At 44.5% G+C, this 19,422-nt stretch overlaps 1 protein-coding gene across 2 annotated transcripts in view; it reads right to left on the minus strand.

Annotated features, from left to right (window-relative positions):
* Positions 1 to 19,422, minus strand: part of LOC121002862 — a 42,616-nt gene that overhangs the window by 12,294 nt on the left and 10,900 nt on the right. The window contains exons 2-3 of one of the 2 annotated variants that reach the window (XM_040434492.1): positions 16,499 to 16,667; positions 13,735 to 13,994 (exon numbers count right to left, since the gene is read on the minus strand). In XM_040434492.1, coding sequence (XP_040290426.1) covers positions 13,735 to 13,994; positions 16,499 to 16,667 — 429 coding nt within the window. The remainder of the gene's footprint in view (positions 1 to 13,734; positions 13,995 to 16,498; positions 16,668 to 19,422) is intronic. The other variant, XM_040434501.1, reaches the window with a different exon arrangement.

The raw sequence follows: 19,422 nt of genomic DNA on the forward strand, positions 1-19,422 counted from the left end.
TTACACATTTTGATTTCAAACTCCTTACCACACATTTGGGCCCCTAGAATGCCAGGGCAGTATAACTACCCCACAAGTGACCCCATTTTGGAAAGAAGACACCCCAGGTATTTCGTGATGGGCATAGTGAGTTCATGGAAGTTTTTATTTTTTGTCACAAGTTAGTGGAATATGAGACTTTGTAAGGGAAAAAAAAAAAAAAAAAAAAAAAAAATCATCATTTTCCGCTAACTTGTGACAAAAAATATAAAATTCTAGGAACTCGCCATGCCCCTCACGGAATACCTTGGGGTGTCTTCTTTCCAAAATGGGGTCACTTGTGGGGTAGTTATACTGCCCTGGCATTTTCCAGGGGCCCTAATGTGTGGTAAGTAGGTAAATGACCTGTGAAATCCTAAAGGTGCTCTTTGGAATGTGGGCCCCTTTGCCCACCTAGGCTGCAAAAAAGTGTCACACATGTGGTATCGCCGTATTCAGGAGAAGTTGGGCAATGTGTTTTGGGGTGTCTTTTTACATATACTCATGCTGGGTGAGAGAAATATCTCGGCAAAAGACAACTTTTCCCATTTTTTTATACAAAGTTGGCATTTGACCAAGATATTTATCTCACCCAGCATGGGTATATGTAAAATGACACCCCAAAACACATTGCCCAACTTCTCCTGAGTACGGCGATACCAGATGTGTGACACTTATTTGCAGCCTAGATGCGCAAAGGGGCCCACATTCCTTTTATGAGGGCATTTTTAGACATTTGGATCCCAGACTTCTTCTCACGCTTTAGGGCCCCTAAAATGCCAGGGCAGTATAAATACCCCACATGTGACCCCATTTTGGAAAGAAGACACCCCAAGGTATTCAATGAGGGGCATGGCGAGTTCATAGAATTTTTTTTTTTTGGCACAAGTTAGCGGAAATTGATTTTATTTATTTTTTTCTCACAGAGTCTCCCTTTCCGCTAACTTGGGACAAAAATTTCAATCTTTCATGGACTCAATATGCCCCTCAAGGAATACCTGGGGGTGTCTTCTTTCCGAAATGGGGTCACATGTGGGGTATTTATACTGCCCTGGCATTCTAGGGGCCCTAAAGCGTGAGAAGAAGTCTGGAATATAAATGTCTAAAAATTTTTACGCATTTGGATTCCGTGAGGGGTATGGTGAGTTCATGTGAGATTTAATTTTTTGACACAAGTTAGTGGAATATGAGACTTTGTAAGAAAAAAATAATATTTCCGCTAACTTGGGCCAAAAAAATGTCTGAATGGAGCCTTACAGAGGGGTGATCAATGACAGGGGGGTGATCAATGACAGGGGGTGATCAGGGAGTCTATATGGGGTGATCACCCCCCTATAAGGCTCCATTCAGATGTCCGTATGTATTTTGCGGATCCGATCCATGTATCCGTGGATCCGTAAAAATCATACGAACATCTGAATGGAGCTTTACAGGGGGGTGATCAATGACAGGGGGGTAATCAATGACAGAGGGTGATCAGGGAGTCTATATGGGGTGATCAGGGGCTAATAAGGGGTTAATAAGTGACGGGGGGGGGGTAGTGTAGTGTAGTGGTGTTGGTGCTACTTTACTGAGCTACCTGTGTCCTCTGGTGGTCGATCCAAACAAAAGGGACCACCAGAGGACCAGGCAGCAGGTATATTAGACGCTGTTATCAAAACAGCGTCTAATATATGTTAGGGGTTAAAAAAATCACATCTCCAGCCTGCCAGCGAACGATCGCCGCTGGCAGGCTGGAGATCCACTCTCTTACCTTCCGTTCCTGTGAGCGCGCGGCTGTGTGCGCGCGTTCACAGGAAATCTCGGCTCACGCGAGATGACGCCAATCGGCGTTAGCGTAGCCTGGGGGAGCCGCGATGACGCCTTTCGGCGTTACAGTTGCGGCAACTGGTTAATATTGGAAAATTAGCACACAGAATGACACGGAGCACAACTAATACCTGAAATGGCAAATAAATACACACAATGGGTATATAAATATAGCACTAATGTGCATGTGGGCCAAATAGGATATCAGAAATACATATAGTCAGGCAAAGCTATAGAGGCTAAGTAAAGGTATCATATATAGTAACCAAAATATGCATATAAAGTGCAGAGTGCAAATATATCAAAGTGCATAGATAGCAGAAGCTGAGTAGTTCATTGTAAAGCCATAGACAAAGTACCTGTGTAGTGCTCCAGCAACCCCGACGTACGTTTCACGCAAGGCTTCTTCACCCCCCACCTCCCCCCTGAAGAAGCCTTGCGTGAAACGTACGTCGGGGTTGCTGGAGCACTACACAGGTACTTTGTCTATGGCTTTACAATGAACTACTTAGCTTCTGCTATCTATTCACTTTGATATATTTGCACTCTGCACTTTATATGCATATTTCGGTTACTATATATGATACCTTTACTTAGCCTCTATTGCTTTGCCTGACTATATGTATTTCTGATATCCTATTTGGCCCACATGCACATTAGTGCTATATTTATATACCCATTGTGTGTATTTATTTGCCATTTCAGGTATTAGTTGTGCTCCGTGTCATTCTGTGTGCTCATTTTCCACCATCTACTGTTTTCTATGTGTTTTTATTGTGATTTGTCTCATATGGAGACACTAATAAAATTTATATATTCATAATATTATTGAGTGCGAGCCCTATTTCTCTTTCTTTGCCGTTTTACTATACGTGCTGGCTTTGCACGGGTACTCACTTCTGTGAGTCATTCATTATTGGTGTTTATTTTTAGGCTTTTAATATTGATGATCTATCCTCAGGATAGGTCATCAATATCAGATCGGTGGGGGTCCGACACCTGGCACCCCCGCCGATCAGCTGTTTGAAAAGGAGGCGCGCGCCGTGCCAGCGCTGCCTCCTCTTCACTGTTTACCTTCTCGCCGTCGCCTCTGCAGCAGTGAGCAGGTGTAATTACACCTAACCATCCCATTCATTTCAATTGGACGGATCGCTCCTATACAAGTGTATGGGAATGATATTTCATTCATATAAATTCCTGCTCATTCTGGGCTTTGAAGTGAAGGAGACGGTCCTATCAGTGACTGACAGCTCTCTCTGTATACACAGTCATAGAGGGAAGGCTGTCAGTCACTGGCAGCTCTCTCTGTATACACAGTCATAGAGGGAAGGTCCTATCAGTGACTGACAGCTCTCTCTGTATACACAGTCATAGAGGGAAGGTCCTATCAGTGACTGACAGCTCTCTCTGTATACACAGTCATAGAGGGCAGGTCCTATCAGTGATTGACAGCTTCCTCTGTATACACAGTCATAGAGGGAAGGTCCTATCAGTGACTGACAGCTCTCTCTGTATACACAGTCATAGAGGGAAGGTCCTATCAGTGACTGACAGCTCTCTCTGTATACACAGTCATAGAGGGCAGGTCCTATCAGTGATTGACAGCTTCCTCTGTATACACAGTCATAGAGGGAAGGTCCTATCAGTGACTGACAGCTCTCTCTGTATACACAGTCATAGAGGGAAGGTCCTATCAGTGACTGACAGCTCTCTCTGTATACACAGTCATAGAGGGCAGGTCCTATCAGTGACTGACAGCTCTCTCTGTATACACAGTCATAGAGGGAAGGTCCTATCAGTGACTGACAGCTCTCTCTGTATACACAGTCATAGAGGGAAGGTCCTATCAGTGACTGACAGCTCTCTCTGTATACACAGTCATAGAGGGAAGGTCCTATCAGTGACTGACAGCTCTCTCTGTATACACAGTCATAGAGGGCAGGTCCTATCAGTGATTGACAGCTCCCTCTGTATACACAGTCATAGAGGGCAGGTCCTATCAGTGATTGACAGCTTCCTCTGTGTACACAGTCATAGAGGGAAGGTCCTATCAGTGACTGACAGCTCTCTCTGTATACACAGTCATAGAGGGCAGGTCCTATCAGTGATTGACAGCTTCCTCTGTATACACAGTCATAGAGGGCAGGTCCTATCAGTGACTGACAGCTCTCTCTGTATACACAGTCATAGAGGGCAGGTCCTATCAGTGATTGACAGCTTCCTCTGTATACACAGTCATAGAGGGCAGGTCCTATCAGTGATTGACAGCTTCCTCTGTATACACAGTCATAGAGGGCAGGTCCTATCAGTGACTGACAGCTCTCTCTGTATACACAGTCATAGAGGGCAGGTCCTATCAGTGATTGACAGCTTCCTCTGTATACACAGTCATAGAGGGAAGGTCCTATCAGTGATTGACAGCTCACTCTGTATACACAGTAATAGAGGGAAGGCTGTCAGTCACTGATAGGACTGTTTCAACATGACAAGTCCCCTTTAACTATACCCTTTGCTGACATTCCCAGCTGATCAGGCATATACTATCTATATTAGTGCCTCATGAGGATGAAAATGGGGCATGGGAATGTTAAAGTCTATGGGGGGGATTTATCAGATCTATGATAACGCTTACCTATCGGACTACGCACCTAATTTATGACAAGATACATGGTTTGTCATAAATTAGGAGCCTGTGCACCTAAAGCGAAATCTAGCTCAGAGCTGCTGTAGATTTCAGTCTTCATTTAGTCTTCAAGATGATAAACATGCCGTGCTTGCTAGCCCCGCCACCTCTACGGGTTTGAGACTTTTTTACATCAGAAAACGGTGGTGGGTGGGGGTGGGAATGATAAATCCCCCTCTATATTTGAAGTCCATGGCTTTGGTTACACAGCGTATTGTAGAGGCCGAAAATTGTGACATGTAGTTCAAGTGACATCTGTGTGATATTTTCAAAGTGTATTTTTCAAGGAAGGAAGGGTTTGGGTTCATGGAGAACTGGGCCGACTTCTCTGTCGGTTACAGGCTCTACAGTAGGGACGGGCTGCACCTCAATGGGGAGGGTGCAACTGCTCTGGGGGAAAAACGGTTAGACGGCTGGAGGAGCTTTTAAACTAGGATCTGGGGGAGGGTGGGTCATACTAATAAGGGGGGTAGATAGTGTAGATACAGAGTGGGATATAGGAGGGGACAGCGGGGATTTAGTGGGGGCTGGGGTTAGTGAGGAAAGTAGGGAGAAGACTGGGCAGAACTATACAGTTATAAAAAATAGATCTGCTGGTAACAAGAACCTGTTACATACAAACATCAACCAAGGTAACCCAAAAATCCCGGATATTCACTTTACAGGTAATTGTAATTTAAAATGTATTTTCACAAATGCCAGAAGTCTAGATAGAAAAATGGGGGAGCTGGAGGCTATGGTACTAGAAGAACACATAGATGTAGTTGGTGTGGCTGAGACATGGTGGGACTCTTCGCATGACTGGGCTGTAAATATTAAGGGTTTTACACTATTTAGGATAGAAAAGGAGGTGGCGAGTGCCTGTATGTGAGGAGTGATCTGAAGACAAGTGTGAAAGAGGCAATTGTGGGTGTGGATGGTGAGGATGTAGAAACCTTATGGGTGGAAGTTCAAAGGGATATAAACACTGAAAAATAATACTTGGTGTAATCTATAGACCCCCTAACATCATAGAGGAGATAGAAACACAACTGTATAACCAAATAGAGCGGGCCACACAGGCTGGTACAGAGGTCATAATGGGAGATTTTAACTTCCCAGACATTGACTGGGGTCATAGTTCTGCCTCAACCGAAAAGGGGAAAAAATTCCTCAACTTGCTGCAGGACAACTTTATGGGCCAGTTTGTAGAAGCTCCCACTAGGGGGCGATGCTCTGTTGGATCTGGTAATTTCCAATGATGTAGAGCTTGTTGGAAATATTACTGTTCGAGAAACACTAGGTAATAGTGACCACAATATAATGATATTCCCCCTAAACTATAAGAAGCAAACTCTGTCAGGCAGAGCATTAGTCACTGAAGATAAGGAAAAGGCAGAGTTACTAAATGTTTTTTTTTAGCTCTGTATATACAAAAGAAGAGAAAGGAGCTGATATCTGTGGTGCTGGGGCTGATAGTACATCCAGTGATATACTCAATTGTCTAACTGTAGATATGGTCCAAGAGAGGTTAAATAAGGTAAATGTGAACAAGGCTCCGGGTCCAGATGGATTACACCGAAGAGTGCTTAAAGAGCTCTGTTCAGTCATTGCTGTGCCCCTATTTATAATTTTTAAAGATTCTCTAGATACTGGTACAGTGCCAAGTGATTGGCGCAAGGCAAATGTGGTGCCCATATTCAAAAAAGCATCAAGGTCCTCCACAGGTAACTATAGACCAGTTAGTTTAACTTCTGGTGTGGGGAAAATGTTTGAAGGACTCTTAAGGGACTATATACAGGAGTATGTGAGTGTAAATAATGATAAATGATAACCAACATGGGTTTACCAAGGACAGAAGTTGTCAGACTGAGATGGTTTGTTTTTTATGAGGAGGTGAGTAGAAGCCTGGACAGAGGGGCGGCTGTGGATGTAATGTTTCTGGATTTTGCAAAAGGCTTTTAATACTGTCCCTCATATATGTTTAATAGGTAAAGTAAGGTGTATAGGCTTGGAAAGTATAGTTTGTAATTGGATTGAAAACTGAAGGACCGTGTCCAGAGAGTTGTGGTCAATGATTCCTATTCAGAATGGCCCAGGGTTATAAGGGGTGTACCCCAAGGTTCAGTGCTGGGTCATCTATTTAATTTATTTATTAATGATATCGAGGACCGGATTAATAGCACCATTTCTATTTTTGCAGATGACACTAAGCTGTGTAGAACTGTGCAGTCTATGGAAGATGTCCATAAAATACAAGCTGACTTGAACACTCTGAGTGATTGGGCACCAACTTGGCAAATGAGGTTCAATGTGGACAAATGTAAAGTTATACATTTTGGTAGTAATAATCTCTGTGCTCTGTGCTAGGGGATGTAACCCTGGGAGAGTCACTTGGAGAGATGTATTTGGGTGTCCTTGTAGATGGTAGATTAAATAACAGCATACAATGTCAATCAGCTGCTTCTAAGGCCACCAGGATATTGTCATGCATTAAACGAGGCACGGACTTGCGGGGCAGGGATGTAATATTACCACTTTACAAAGCATTGGTGCGGCCTCATCTGGAATATTCAGTTCTGGGCACCAGTCCATAGAAAGGATGCACTGATGCTGGAAAAGTACAGAGGAGAGCGACTAAACTCCGCCCAATACTTATATCCTGAGGGACCGCACCCAAATACAGTCCCAACCCGTCAAAAAACACTGACCTCATCTGAGGTTCAGCCTGTGATTCTTAATCTATCTGGGATAGATTTATCAGAGGTTGAACAGAAACTTTTGAGTAAAGGATTGTCTTTTGTGCCAACCACCCGTTTTTGTCTGTTTGATTGGATCAAAGATCTCAATCTGTTTGTGAGAAAACTGAGGTGGCGCAAGTTATTCTGCGCCTCCGACAAAAAGAGGAGCCTCGATCTCGGACTTGAACCTGGTGACCTTATGGGATATGATGCCCTAATGGATCTACTAGACGACAATGATCGCCCTCCGGGTCAAGGCCCTTTTACGAGCCTCAGAAACAAAAGCACGAGGATGCCTCCCAAAACTTTGGGTGAGGCCCACATTGATCTATTTCTTAGATCAGTGATTAGGGACTTAGGGAACTTGGCACCCACACAAGCAGGCGGTATAAAAAATTACACACAGAAGGACATGGAAACATTACGAGATCTAAGCACCAACAAACAACTTGTTTTCAAACCCTCGGACAAAGGGGGGAATGTTGTTGTTATGTCCAGTGAACAATATTGTGATATGTGTATGTCTCTCCTATCCGATAGGTCCAGCTATGAGCTGCTTAAGTCGGATCCAACTCAGATGTATGCGAGTGAACTATCTCAGATCCTGCAGGAGGCCCTGGAGGGGAAACTCATTGACCGACGGGAATGTGACTACCTGGGATCACCAAATCCCCGGGTGGCCACCTTCTACTGTCTCCCGAAGATCCATAAGGGCACGGTCCCCCTCAGGGGCCGTCCAATTGTGTCTGGGATAGGGGGCCTTACAGAACACGTGGGCACCTACATAGACAAGATACTGCGTCCATTTGTCATATCTCTATCCTCATATCTCCGTGACACCAATGATTTGTTGAAACGTATAGATGGCATCTCATTGGACCCGGGTGTTTGGCTAGCTTCAATTGATGTGGAAGCTCTCTATACCTCCATTCCACACAATAAGGGCCTGGCAGCGATAAAGTATTTTTTAGATACCAGATCAACTGACCTCAGGGATCACAATCATTTTTGTGACAGACTCCTGGATTTCGCCTTAAATCACAACTACTTTGTCTTCAATGGTCGCTTCTACCACCAGCTCAGGGGCACGGCGATGGGAAGCCCCTGTGCGCCAACCTACGCCAACTTGCTCCTGGGCTGGTGGGAGGACACCATTGTTTTCACGGATGGGATGCAAAGATGGACCCGCCATATAATATCTTGGTCGAGGTTCATCGATGACATCTTGCTATTCTGGTCAGGCACCCCGGAAGAATTTGATGGGTTCATGAAAGACCTGAATGTTAATCATATAGGTCTGTTTTTTACCTATGAATTACAATCTAGATCAATCAACTTTCTCGACCTACAGATCAGTAAGGACAGGAGTAACACTTTAACAACCACTTTGTTCCGCAAATCACCTCAACTAACAGTTTACTGAGGTGGGAGAGCTTCCACCCAAAGCCGCTTAAAAAGGGTTATCCTAAGGACAATTCTGCGGATACGCAGAAACTGTTCCGACTCAACTGAGTTCGACAAACAAGCTAACATTCTGTTCCATCGATTCAAACAAAGGGGGTACTCAGAGGACTGTCTCTATGAGGCCTGGCATCATGCTAGATGTCTTGATAGATCAACTCTAGTCCACTCTGTAGAAAAGGGAAAAGCGTCAGATGATGTTATTAGAATCATAGGCACGTATGACACTGAATCTTATCAGGTTCGTCAGATAATTGGACGCTACTGGTCTTTGCTTAAATCTGACTCTGACCTGACAGACCTTCTTCCGGAGCACCCGTCTATCACCTTCAGGCGGGGTCGCAGCATAGGGGACCAGTTGGTACACAGCCACTTTGAACCAATCCCCCCCTCCATGTTCCTGGTTAACGGATAGGAGAAATGGAACCCACAGATGTGGTAAATGTAAGGCCTGTTCCTTCATAGCTGTCGGCCAGTCCTTTTCCAATACCGAACAAAACCACACATACATGACCCGTGGCTTCGCCAATTGCAACACAACTGGCGTGGTCTATATGGCCCAGTGTATATGTGGCCTCAGGTATATAGGTAAAACCTGTAGAGTGTTTAAAAAGAGCATTTTGGAACACGTCGGCGATATTCTCCACAAGCGTGATAAGCCTCTGTCTAGGCATGTGGTTCTTAAACATGGAGGAGACCCGAAAGCTATCAGCTTCCTTATGATAGAAACAATAAAACATTCCATTAGGGGAGGAGACATTGACACTATCCTGAGACAAAAAGAGTCAAAATGGATACATATGTTAAACACCATGTCACCTGCAGGATTGAACGAAAACATCGATTTCTCCTGCTTCCTCTAAGCCAGCCTAATACCATCTGACATGGGGTCGATACATATCTAAGCGCAATGCTAATCTGTAAAAAGGGCGGGATTAGTGGCCACCCCTATAACACTGTTTTGCGCTTTTATTTACCCCGGTTATGGATCAATTTATATATATATATGGACTATTAACTCTATCCACTATGACATGACAAAGAACTCATTAATAGCGTTGTTACACCTGCAGGATACCCATCCCATGAATACTATCCCTCCCAGTACCAATCCCATGAATATTATCCCTCCCAGCATTGTGTATCTGACGTGGTTTTGTCCCATTTGCTGCCTCAACACTACTCATTTTTGGCTTGTGCTCAGCGCACTTATTTCATGCAAACTGTCTTTTATTTACAAACACATGGTCTGTGCACCCCTGTTGCATAAATCAGATGCAATACGGTTCCTTATATATATTTTATGTCTATTATGATGAGTTTTGTTTATCTTACTGGGCCGGACTGACATCATGATAGAACAGGAGCGCCGCTAGCACCTGACTGTGCTTCACTATGTTTGCCTAGCCACGTGATCGGAGGTGACCGGCAACGTCATCAGGCTGGGCCCTGACACTGAGCTGATGACGCTCCGCCGACCAGACCATGTGATCGGGTCCTTTCGGTGACGTCACCACTCATTGCTCTGATGCCGTCAGGTGGATGTTAGATTACCAACATTACCAGGATTAATCTGACCTATGTTTGTGAGGCGCATCCTATATGGGCGACGCACGGCGCAATACAACACAAAACGTACTAAATATGGGAGCTGTCAGTAATCCAGGGAGTTGTACACACCCAATATGGGCGTTCACTGGGCACCTTACATCACAAGTCCACGCCCAACTGAGGGCTGGATATGTCCGGCCCCTCCCACCGCTAACTGTGCGTGGTTGATTTAAACAGAATGGGTTTTCCTACATGGCGACCTCACACACAGGACCAGTGAGGCACCATTATCCGTGAGTTTGGCTGAGCATTGGGGGTTCTTCTTACCTGTTACAGGTTGGTGTCTATGGCCTTATTTGGCTTAGAATGCTGATTATTATTATTTTTTCTGCCCCCAATAGTGTGCACACGGACTACGGCTGGAGTGATACTGCTAACCCCATGAACAGTGTGGGTCCTCCGAGGCTGTATCCGGACATGCAAGTAGTATCTGGTTACTTGTTTGCTATCTCAGTGTCTATTACACATGGTACTGCACAGATGAGATTGTCTTAGATGGTTGTCACTCCAATTATCTATCTGGGAACCACTTATGCCTGCATGAGTCGGTTTACCCCTGTTTGAGTCTGTACCTTATGCTCTATATCTACTATGGCAATTGATTTACTCACCTTGTGCTTTTCAAAGGTCCTCTAATACGGTCGTTATATCTGACCTTCTCAAGCTATTTTATGAATGAACTGAATTGACCAGTAAATAATCTGGTCAAAGTATGTCATCATAACTGAGGAGCTTGCTGACTGCTTTGCTACCTCCTACCGATGCCAAATAAACAGCATTGTACTAGAATATGTCTCCTGAGGAACCCGGCAATCAATTAGGGTGAAACGCGTTGGGACTTTGGCACCTGACTGTATGCCACCAATCTAGGAGGCAGTGCTCCTGGTGCCTAGGGTGTGTGTATATATCTTACTTATACACTAGCTTGTACAAATGTGTGCGGCCTTTCTGAGTGTAATAATATCACACAATTACTCTGGTGTGTGAAGATTACACATTGATATCGTTTATCTGATGATATATATACTCATGGATAATCACACATGTGGTTGTCTGTAAACCTTGTATGACGTTGTTCCTGCTAGCAATAGTCCACCCACGAGACGCAGCATCCACGGATGTGGGCGGTCTATTGCTCCTTATACTGTAATTTTTGTGTTCTGTGTACCTAGTGTAGGCCCCCTAATAGGGACCAACCTGCATCCTAGGGTTTATCTAGGACCCACCAGGAGGTTCCAGAACACGGGATCGTCCTTATCAGGGCGGCTATTCCGTTCATAGGCAGGTGATCCGAGCCTAGGGCCAGGTATAGGGACAGATCAGTATCCATGACTGACCATTCCGTCCATCATTTACTCATGTTATTGGACATTACAGCATCATCTCATGTCATCAAGGTTATAACTTTTTTTGTTCTTTTTCTATGTGTGTCTATGGGAGTTTGTTATTTTATGTATAAATTAGATTAAAAGCTACGTTTTACAACAGGTTGTACCCTGTGATTATAAACTGATAAGGGGCCTGGAGGGTCTTAGTTCTGAAGAAAGATTAAAAGAATTTAATTTATTTAGTCTTGAGAAGAGAAGCCTAAGGGGGGACATGATTAACCTATACAAATATATAAATGGGCCATAAAAAAACCATACGGTGAATAACTGTTCCATGTAAAATGCCCTCAAAAGACAAGGGGGCACTGCCTCCGACTGGAGAAGAAAAAGTTCAGTCTCCGGAAGCGCCAAAGCTTCTTTACTGTAAGAACGGTGAATCTGTGGAATAGATTTCCTCAGGACGTGGTCACAGCGGGAACAGTGGACAGTTAAAAAGAGTTTAGATGAATTCTTAAAAGTAAACAACATTAAGGGTTCATGCACACGACCGTATGCCCTCCGAGAGATACGGTCATTGAGTGGGCCATATGTCCCGGAGCGGCATACATTGTGTGCACGGGAGCGCACAGCATCATAGGTTACTATGATACTGTGCGCATCGGACCGCCCGCGGGACTATTGTCCCGCACTCATATGATATTATGAGTATGGGACAATAGCCCTGCGGGCGGCCTATGATGCTGTGCGCTCCCGTGCACACAATGTATGCCGCTCCGGGACATATGGCCCACTCACGGACTGTATGTCTCGGAGGACATACGGTCGTGTGCATGAGCCCTAATGGTTATAAAAACGTGTAGAAATCTGAGTCTCACTTCCTTCTGGGATTCAATATCCCTTGGTTGAACTTGATGGACTTATGTCTTTTTTCAACCGTATCAACTATGTAACTATATGTAACTATATAATATTTGATGTGTGTTTCCAACCCTCCACATACTAGACACGGAATACATGTCAAGAAGTGACATGACTGTATGAACTATGGCGTACATTTCACTCTGAAATCAATAGGATGCTGTTCGGGAGTGTATTTTATTGTGTAATACGCCATGACCTAGACATGAAAAAAAGCTGTGTTAACATAACCTAAGACACACATACCTTTGGTATGTATGATGGACAGACGGACCTGGGAGGGACGTGGAAGGCAAACAGAGGCCAGACAGAAGTCACTTTGACCTCCAAAATGACACCTCTCAGACAGACATAAACATTGACTGCTGCAATATGCAACTCCTGTACTTACTTAAGCATCAACGAGTCCTAGGAACAAGAATTTGGGAGAAATTAAAGGGCATCTGTCAGCAGAATTGTACCTATGACACTGGCCGACCTGTTACATGTGCACTTGGCAGCTGAAGGCATCAGTGTGGGTGCCATGTTCATATGTGCCCCCATTGCTGAGAAAAATGAAGGTTTAATATATGCAAATGAGCCTCTAGGAGCAACGGGGGCGTTGCAATAACACTGTGCGCTCTCTGCAACTGCCGCAACCTCTCCACTTTGATTGACAGGGCCAGGCAATGATGATCTTTACACTGCCTGGTCCCGTCAATGAAAGTGGAGATGGCGCAGCAGTTGCAGAGAGAGCAGAGCCTCTAGTTATAAGAACACCCCCATTGCTCCTATAGCTAATTTGCATATATTAAAACATAATTTTTCTCCGAATGGGGGCATATGTGAACATGGGACCAACACAGATGACTTCAGCTGCCAAGTGCACATGTAACAGGTCAGACAGTGTCATAGGGACAAATCTGCGGACAGATGCCCTTTAACACACTTTTTACAATTACTTTCCTGCTCCTGTTTGTAATACCCCTTTAACAGTACTGGATATTATAGTAGTTATTTTACTTGTACTGGATATTATATTGCTTCTGTTTGCTGTACTAGATATTATATTATTTACTTGTAAGGGATATTATATTATTTACTTGTAAGGGATATTATATTATTTACTTGTAAAGGATATTATATTAGATCTATTTGTTGTGCAGGATATTCTGTTCCGTTCGTTCTATTAGTGGTGTGGAATTACCTGGAGTTGCTGACATTGCATTTCTGTGTTTTGAAGTGCTTCTTGTAATGACTGCAGACTCTGGCTCTGCTGATGACATGTGTTCTTCAGCTCTCTCACCATCTCTTTCAAGAGCTCAGGGTTGTCGGGTAGACAGTAATCTCCATGGTCATGCACAATACATTCATTTCGATCACCCACATCTTGGATATTTGCTTCATTTGCTTTCTCCATCAACTCTGCTGCCAACACCAAATCTCCAATGCTGGACTGAACCTCTGCTGAAGAAGAAGGGATGAAATGACCGAGCTTAAAGGGTTGGCCAACAAACCACATGGTGGAGACAGTGATAACCAAGCGCTGTACTAGCCTATCAATGCCATAGACATAAAATGGAGTGATGGTGTGCATGAGTGCCCGCTGCTCAATTCATACGGGGGACTCAGAACCCCCACTGTCATCACATATCTTGTTTGTGTGCCAACTTTTCTGATGCGTCTGGTTTAGAAATTACTGGATTCTATATAAAACAATCATTTTTGTGAATTTTTTCTTAGAATGCTACATTTTGCTGTCCCTTCTGAACGGTGTTCAGAGATGGACAATCATGTAAAATCCTGTCTCATTTACTGGGCAGATTGGTGGACAGTTTTGTGAGGAACATCAATAAGCCCTCAATGGATTTTTTAATGCTCAGTTGGTCACAATCTGGTAGTCTATCTTCACTACAACCTACTCACAGATTCGAGCAGTATTTACCAGCACTGCATTTTCTGGTGTTTCAGAATGGGCAGCTATCTTGGGAGCATCAAGGATAGGGCAGGGAAGATGGTGAAAAAGTCTTCCCTACTAACCAGTCAGGCACAAGGAGAAGCAGGAAAAGCCTGCATCAGATAGTCCGCAGAGGTCCTTCAGGAGTCTGTCAGGGAGGCAAGTGAGGAGGCTGGGTCTAGGACAGTGATGGTGAACCTTTTAGAGGCCAAGTGCCCAAACTGCAACCCAAAACCCACTTATTTATCGCAAAGTGCTAACACGTCAATTTAACCTGAATACAGTTCAATATAGTATATCTTCCATGTACTTCATCATTTAGCGATAATGCGCTGCCTACATTCAATGCGCTGCCTGTGTTGTTCATAGTGCACATTAGTACACCTTAGACTTTATGCAGGGTGCGGGTGCCCACAGAGAGGGCTCTAAGAGGCGCCTCTGGCACCCGTGCCATAGGTTCGCCAACACTGGTCTAGGATCAGACCACTGTTTTGGGTGATAATGGAAAGTAGAGGAGGAAGACACCAGACTGTGGCCTCCAGAATTAGGAGAAGAAACCCTCCAACTCTCTAGGGGGACCTCACCAGCAGCTGGCAGACAGCGCATATGGTAGCCACTGATTCGTGAATGGTTTAAGGTAGGATTACTGCTGCTACTGGGTTTTGTAGCCATGTTGTGTGCTAGCCACACCTCCTCACTGCAGGAACGGCAGCAGGAAGTGGGTCACATTTTGAGATGGTCACCCCTTGCTGGAGCAAAAAGACAGGTTAGGTGCAGGGGGTTAACGTTGCATCACGTGTGCTAACTGAACACAAGGAATTATGCTTTTTCACTAAGAAAGGAATAAGATAATAGAGTAATACAGATGTCTAAATAGCTGTTTCCTGACACAAGTAAAATATTAGCGGGGGTCTTCTTTAGGTATAATATTTATTTCCCTGATTTAAAGGGAACCTGTCATGTGGATATTTGATTATAATCTAACTAATTATATAAAATCATTAACTAATAAAAAGTGCCTTAGATGTATTCACTTACTGGTGTAACAGATGGTGATCTCATAATATACACACAAAGATGCCGCATGCTAATGAGCTGATTGGAGTCCGGCGTGATGTCATTGAGTCCAGCGTATATTTAATTCAGAGCTATAGCCACTCCCCTGCCCACCTGCTGCTGATTCATATGGAAAATAACTGTCATTCAGCAGCAGGTGGGCGGGGATAGTCAGGAGCTCATGAATATTCATGACTCGTCATTATCAGCTGGAGCTTTTCAATACAAGATGTTGGCAGATTGACTCGGTCAATTAAAGAAAGTGACCCAGCATTTTTCTAAGAGAATCAGTCACTTATTTATGTTGCCCTTAGTTAGGACACCATAAAACTGGTGACAGGTCCCCTTTAAGTCCAGCTTTCCCTTGTGAGTGTATATACACTGCAAGCTGTCAATCACTGAGAACGTTCTACGGACTCAATTTTCTCTATACAATTCTGCCTGGATTACAGAATTGTAAAAAAAATTAGCGCCTGGATTACAGACACAATACCTAGACCTTCTGTGGTTCTACTGAATCGTCCCTAGGTCATCAGAAGGGTCTAAGGTGATGCACGTTTCCTACGGCAAAACTAAAGGAGGTCTGGGTATTGCAACCCTATCAGGCCTCCTGCACACAGCCGTATCCTTATTTCGGTCCACAAACCATGGATCCACAAAATACAGACACTGGCCGTGTGCAACCTACAATTTTCTTGACCCCTGTTGTAGAAATACATATTCTTGTCTCCAAAACGGACAAGAATAGGACATGTTCTATCATTTGAGGCACAGCCACACAGATGCGGGCAGCACATAGAATTAAGTGACAAGTACCACAAATACCATCATGTGCATGGGGTGGTACAACTGTGTTATGGCCATCTGAAACCAGCCTTCAAATAGTTTTTTCATGGAAATATCTTATCAGCACTTGTATTCATGTACACTCACACAGTAATGAATACATGGTTCTCACCTACGTCTTTTGGAAACTGGGAACAAAAATGCACCCTCTTTCTATTACTGATTCCAGACTTTTTTCTCTTTAATGCCTTACGCATCTTTTTCTTTGGAATAGGTCTGTCTTCCACCACATCCTGTTCCAGGCCATATTCCGGAGGAGAAATGCTAGATACTGCAATGTCCTAGTGGAAATAAAAAAAAAAGTAAATTAATAGAAAATAACTGTTACTGAACGCTTCCTCCCAACAATCATTTGCAGCATCGGGGTGTCTAATACACCCTTAAGGCCTCCTGCACACGACCGCAGGGCCACCATGTCCATGTTGCGGACCACAAACCGCAGATCCACAAAACATGGGCAATGGCCGCGTGCACTCTGCATCGCAGTGCAGAGCCACTGACTTCAATGAGTCCGCAATCCACAAGATGCGGACATGTCCTATCTTTTGCGGTGCAGAGGCACGGACATGGAAGGGCTTCCATTCGTTTCTGTTCCCCTTAGGCCACATTACAAAACCATGAGATGGCCGTTCCTGTGTTGCAGACTGCAGATTGACTTAAAGCTCTACTGTTTACTTCTGGATCCGTGCCTCTGCTCCGCAAAAAATGAGACATGTCCTACCTTCGGCCGAATCTTGCGGATTGCGGACCTATTGAAGTCAATGGGTCCGCACTGCGATGCAGAGTGCACGCAGCCTGTGCCAGGGTTTTGCGGATCGCGGTTTGCGGTACGCTACACGAGTATGGCTGTCCCTCGGTCGTGTGAATGTAGTCTTAAAAAGCATCATTCACCAATCCCCCATCATTGCTTCTGCGACACTTAATGGGTTCCCTCTATCTAGTCCCGGCTGGACACACAGGAAATGCATGGAGATGTCTGCTGTCAGCCACTCACTGCCAGGTCACCACCAGTGATGTCCAGTTTGCATTGTTCGCCCGCGAACACACGCGGGCTGCCATCTTAACTCACAATGCCGGCGAGGCACAGGTAAGCCCCTACCTGTGCCTGCGATGCGAGCCGGTCTGAAACAAATGCGGTCAGCGGGGGCAGGCAGTTCCGAGAACAGCCTGATGAAGGCCCCCGGCGGCTGTCATCTCGCGTGAGCCGAGATTTCCTGTTAACGCGCGCTCGCAGGAGCGCGCGTTCACAGGATCGCACAGTTCAGAAGTTCATCTGCAGCCTGCCGGCCGCGATCATTGGCTTGCAGGCTGTGGATTTTTTTAATAACCAATGAAATGGGTATGTCAGATGCTATTTTGAAAATAGCGTCTGATATACCTGCTACCTGGTCCTCTGGTGGTCCCTTTTGCTTGGATCGACCACCAGAGGACACAGGCAGCTCTGTAAGTAGCACCAAATCACCACACATACACATTACCCTGTCACTTATTAACCCCTTATTTAGCACCTGATCACCCATATTAGACTCCCTGATCACCCCCCTGTCCATCCCCCTGTCATTGATCACCCCCCTGTAAGATTTTCACGCATCACTTGTGCGTTGCGTGAAAATCGCAGCATGCTCTATATTCTGCGTTTTTCACGCAACGCAGGCCCCATAGAAGTGAATGGGGTTGCATGAAAATCGCAAGCATCCGCAAGCAAGTGCGGATGCGGTGCGATTTTCACGCACGGTTGCTAGGAGACGATCGGGATGGAGAACCGATCATTATTATTTTCCCTTATAACATGGTTATAAGGGAAAATAATAGCATTCTGAATACAGAATGCTTAGTAAAATAGCGCTGGAGGGGTTAAAAATTTTTAAAAATGCTGCCCGGCATCTCCTTCTGTCTCCTTTGCTGAACAGGACCTGTGGTGACGTCACTCCAGTCATCACATGATCCATCACATGATCTTTTACCATGGTGATGGATCATGTGCCGGAGATAAAACCGTAGCATGCTGCGGTTTTATCTTTTGCCTGATCAGTCAAAATGACTGAACTGAAGACGTCCTGATGCATCCTGAACGGATTACTCTCCATTCAGAATGCATGGATCAGTTCTTTTCCAGTATAGAGCCCCCTAGGACGGAACTCTATGCCGGAAAAGAAAAACGCTAGTGTGAAAGTACCCTAAAATATTAAGTTTAAATCCCCCCTTTCCCAATTTTACATATAAAATATATAAACAATAAATAAATAAACATATTACATAGCGCTGTCCAAACTATTAAATTATTCAAAAATATCTCCTATGCGGTGAGCATTTGCCATTTTTTAGTCACCTTGTCACCCCAAAAAATAGGACAGGACTGTTCTATTATGGGCCGAATGTTTCATAAAATGCGAAATGCACGCAGCTTTTTTTGGTGTGTTTTTTTTTTTTTTTTTGCGCGGTATTGAGTATCGCAATACTTTTTTATGGTGACGAAATACTTTTTTATGGTGACTTTTTTATGGGCGCACTGTGCCACCAACGTTTCTTATACAAATACAGGAGGTGGGTTAGGGTTGAGTAAATTATTTTTTTCTTTTTTAACCCTCATTGGCACTGCCCACTGCGCCACCAATGTTTATTATATTAGGGGGGGGGGGGGGGGCGCACTGCGCCACCAATGTTTATTATATTGGGGGGGGCACACTGCGCCACCAATGTTTATTATATTGAGGGGGGCGCACTGCGCCACCAATGTTTATTATACTGGGGTGATGGGGGGGCGCACTGCGCCACCAATGTTTATTATTTTGAGGGGGGGGGGCGCACTGCGCCACCAATGTTTATTATACTGGGGTGTTGGGGGGGGCGCACTGCGCCACCAATGTTTGTTATACTGGGGTGTATATAATGTTTATTATATTGACCTTCTACTATGCAGTCTGTATTCAGAATGCTATTATTTTCCCTTATAACCATGATATAAGGGAAAATAATACAGTGAATAGACTTTCATCCTAGGAACCATGCGTGAAAATCGCACCGCATCCGCACTTG

Source organism: Bufo bufo, chromosome 1, assembly GCF_905171765.1.
Source record: "Bufo bufo chromosome 1, aBufBuf1.1, whole genome shotgun sequence".
Taxonomy (NCBI): Eukaryota; Metazoa; Chordata; class Amphibia; order Anura; family Bufonidae; genus Bufo; species Bufo bufo.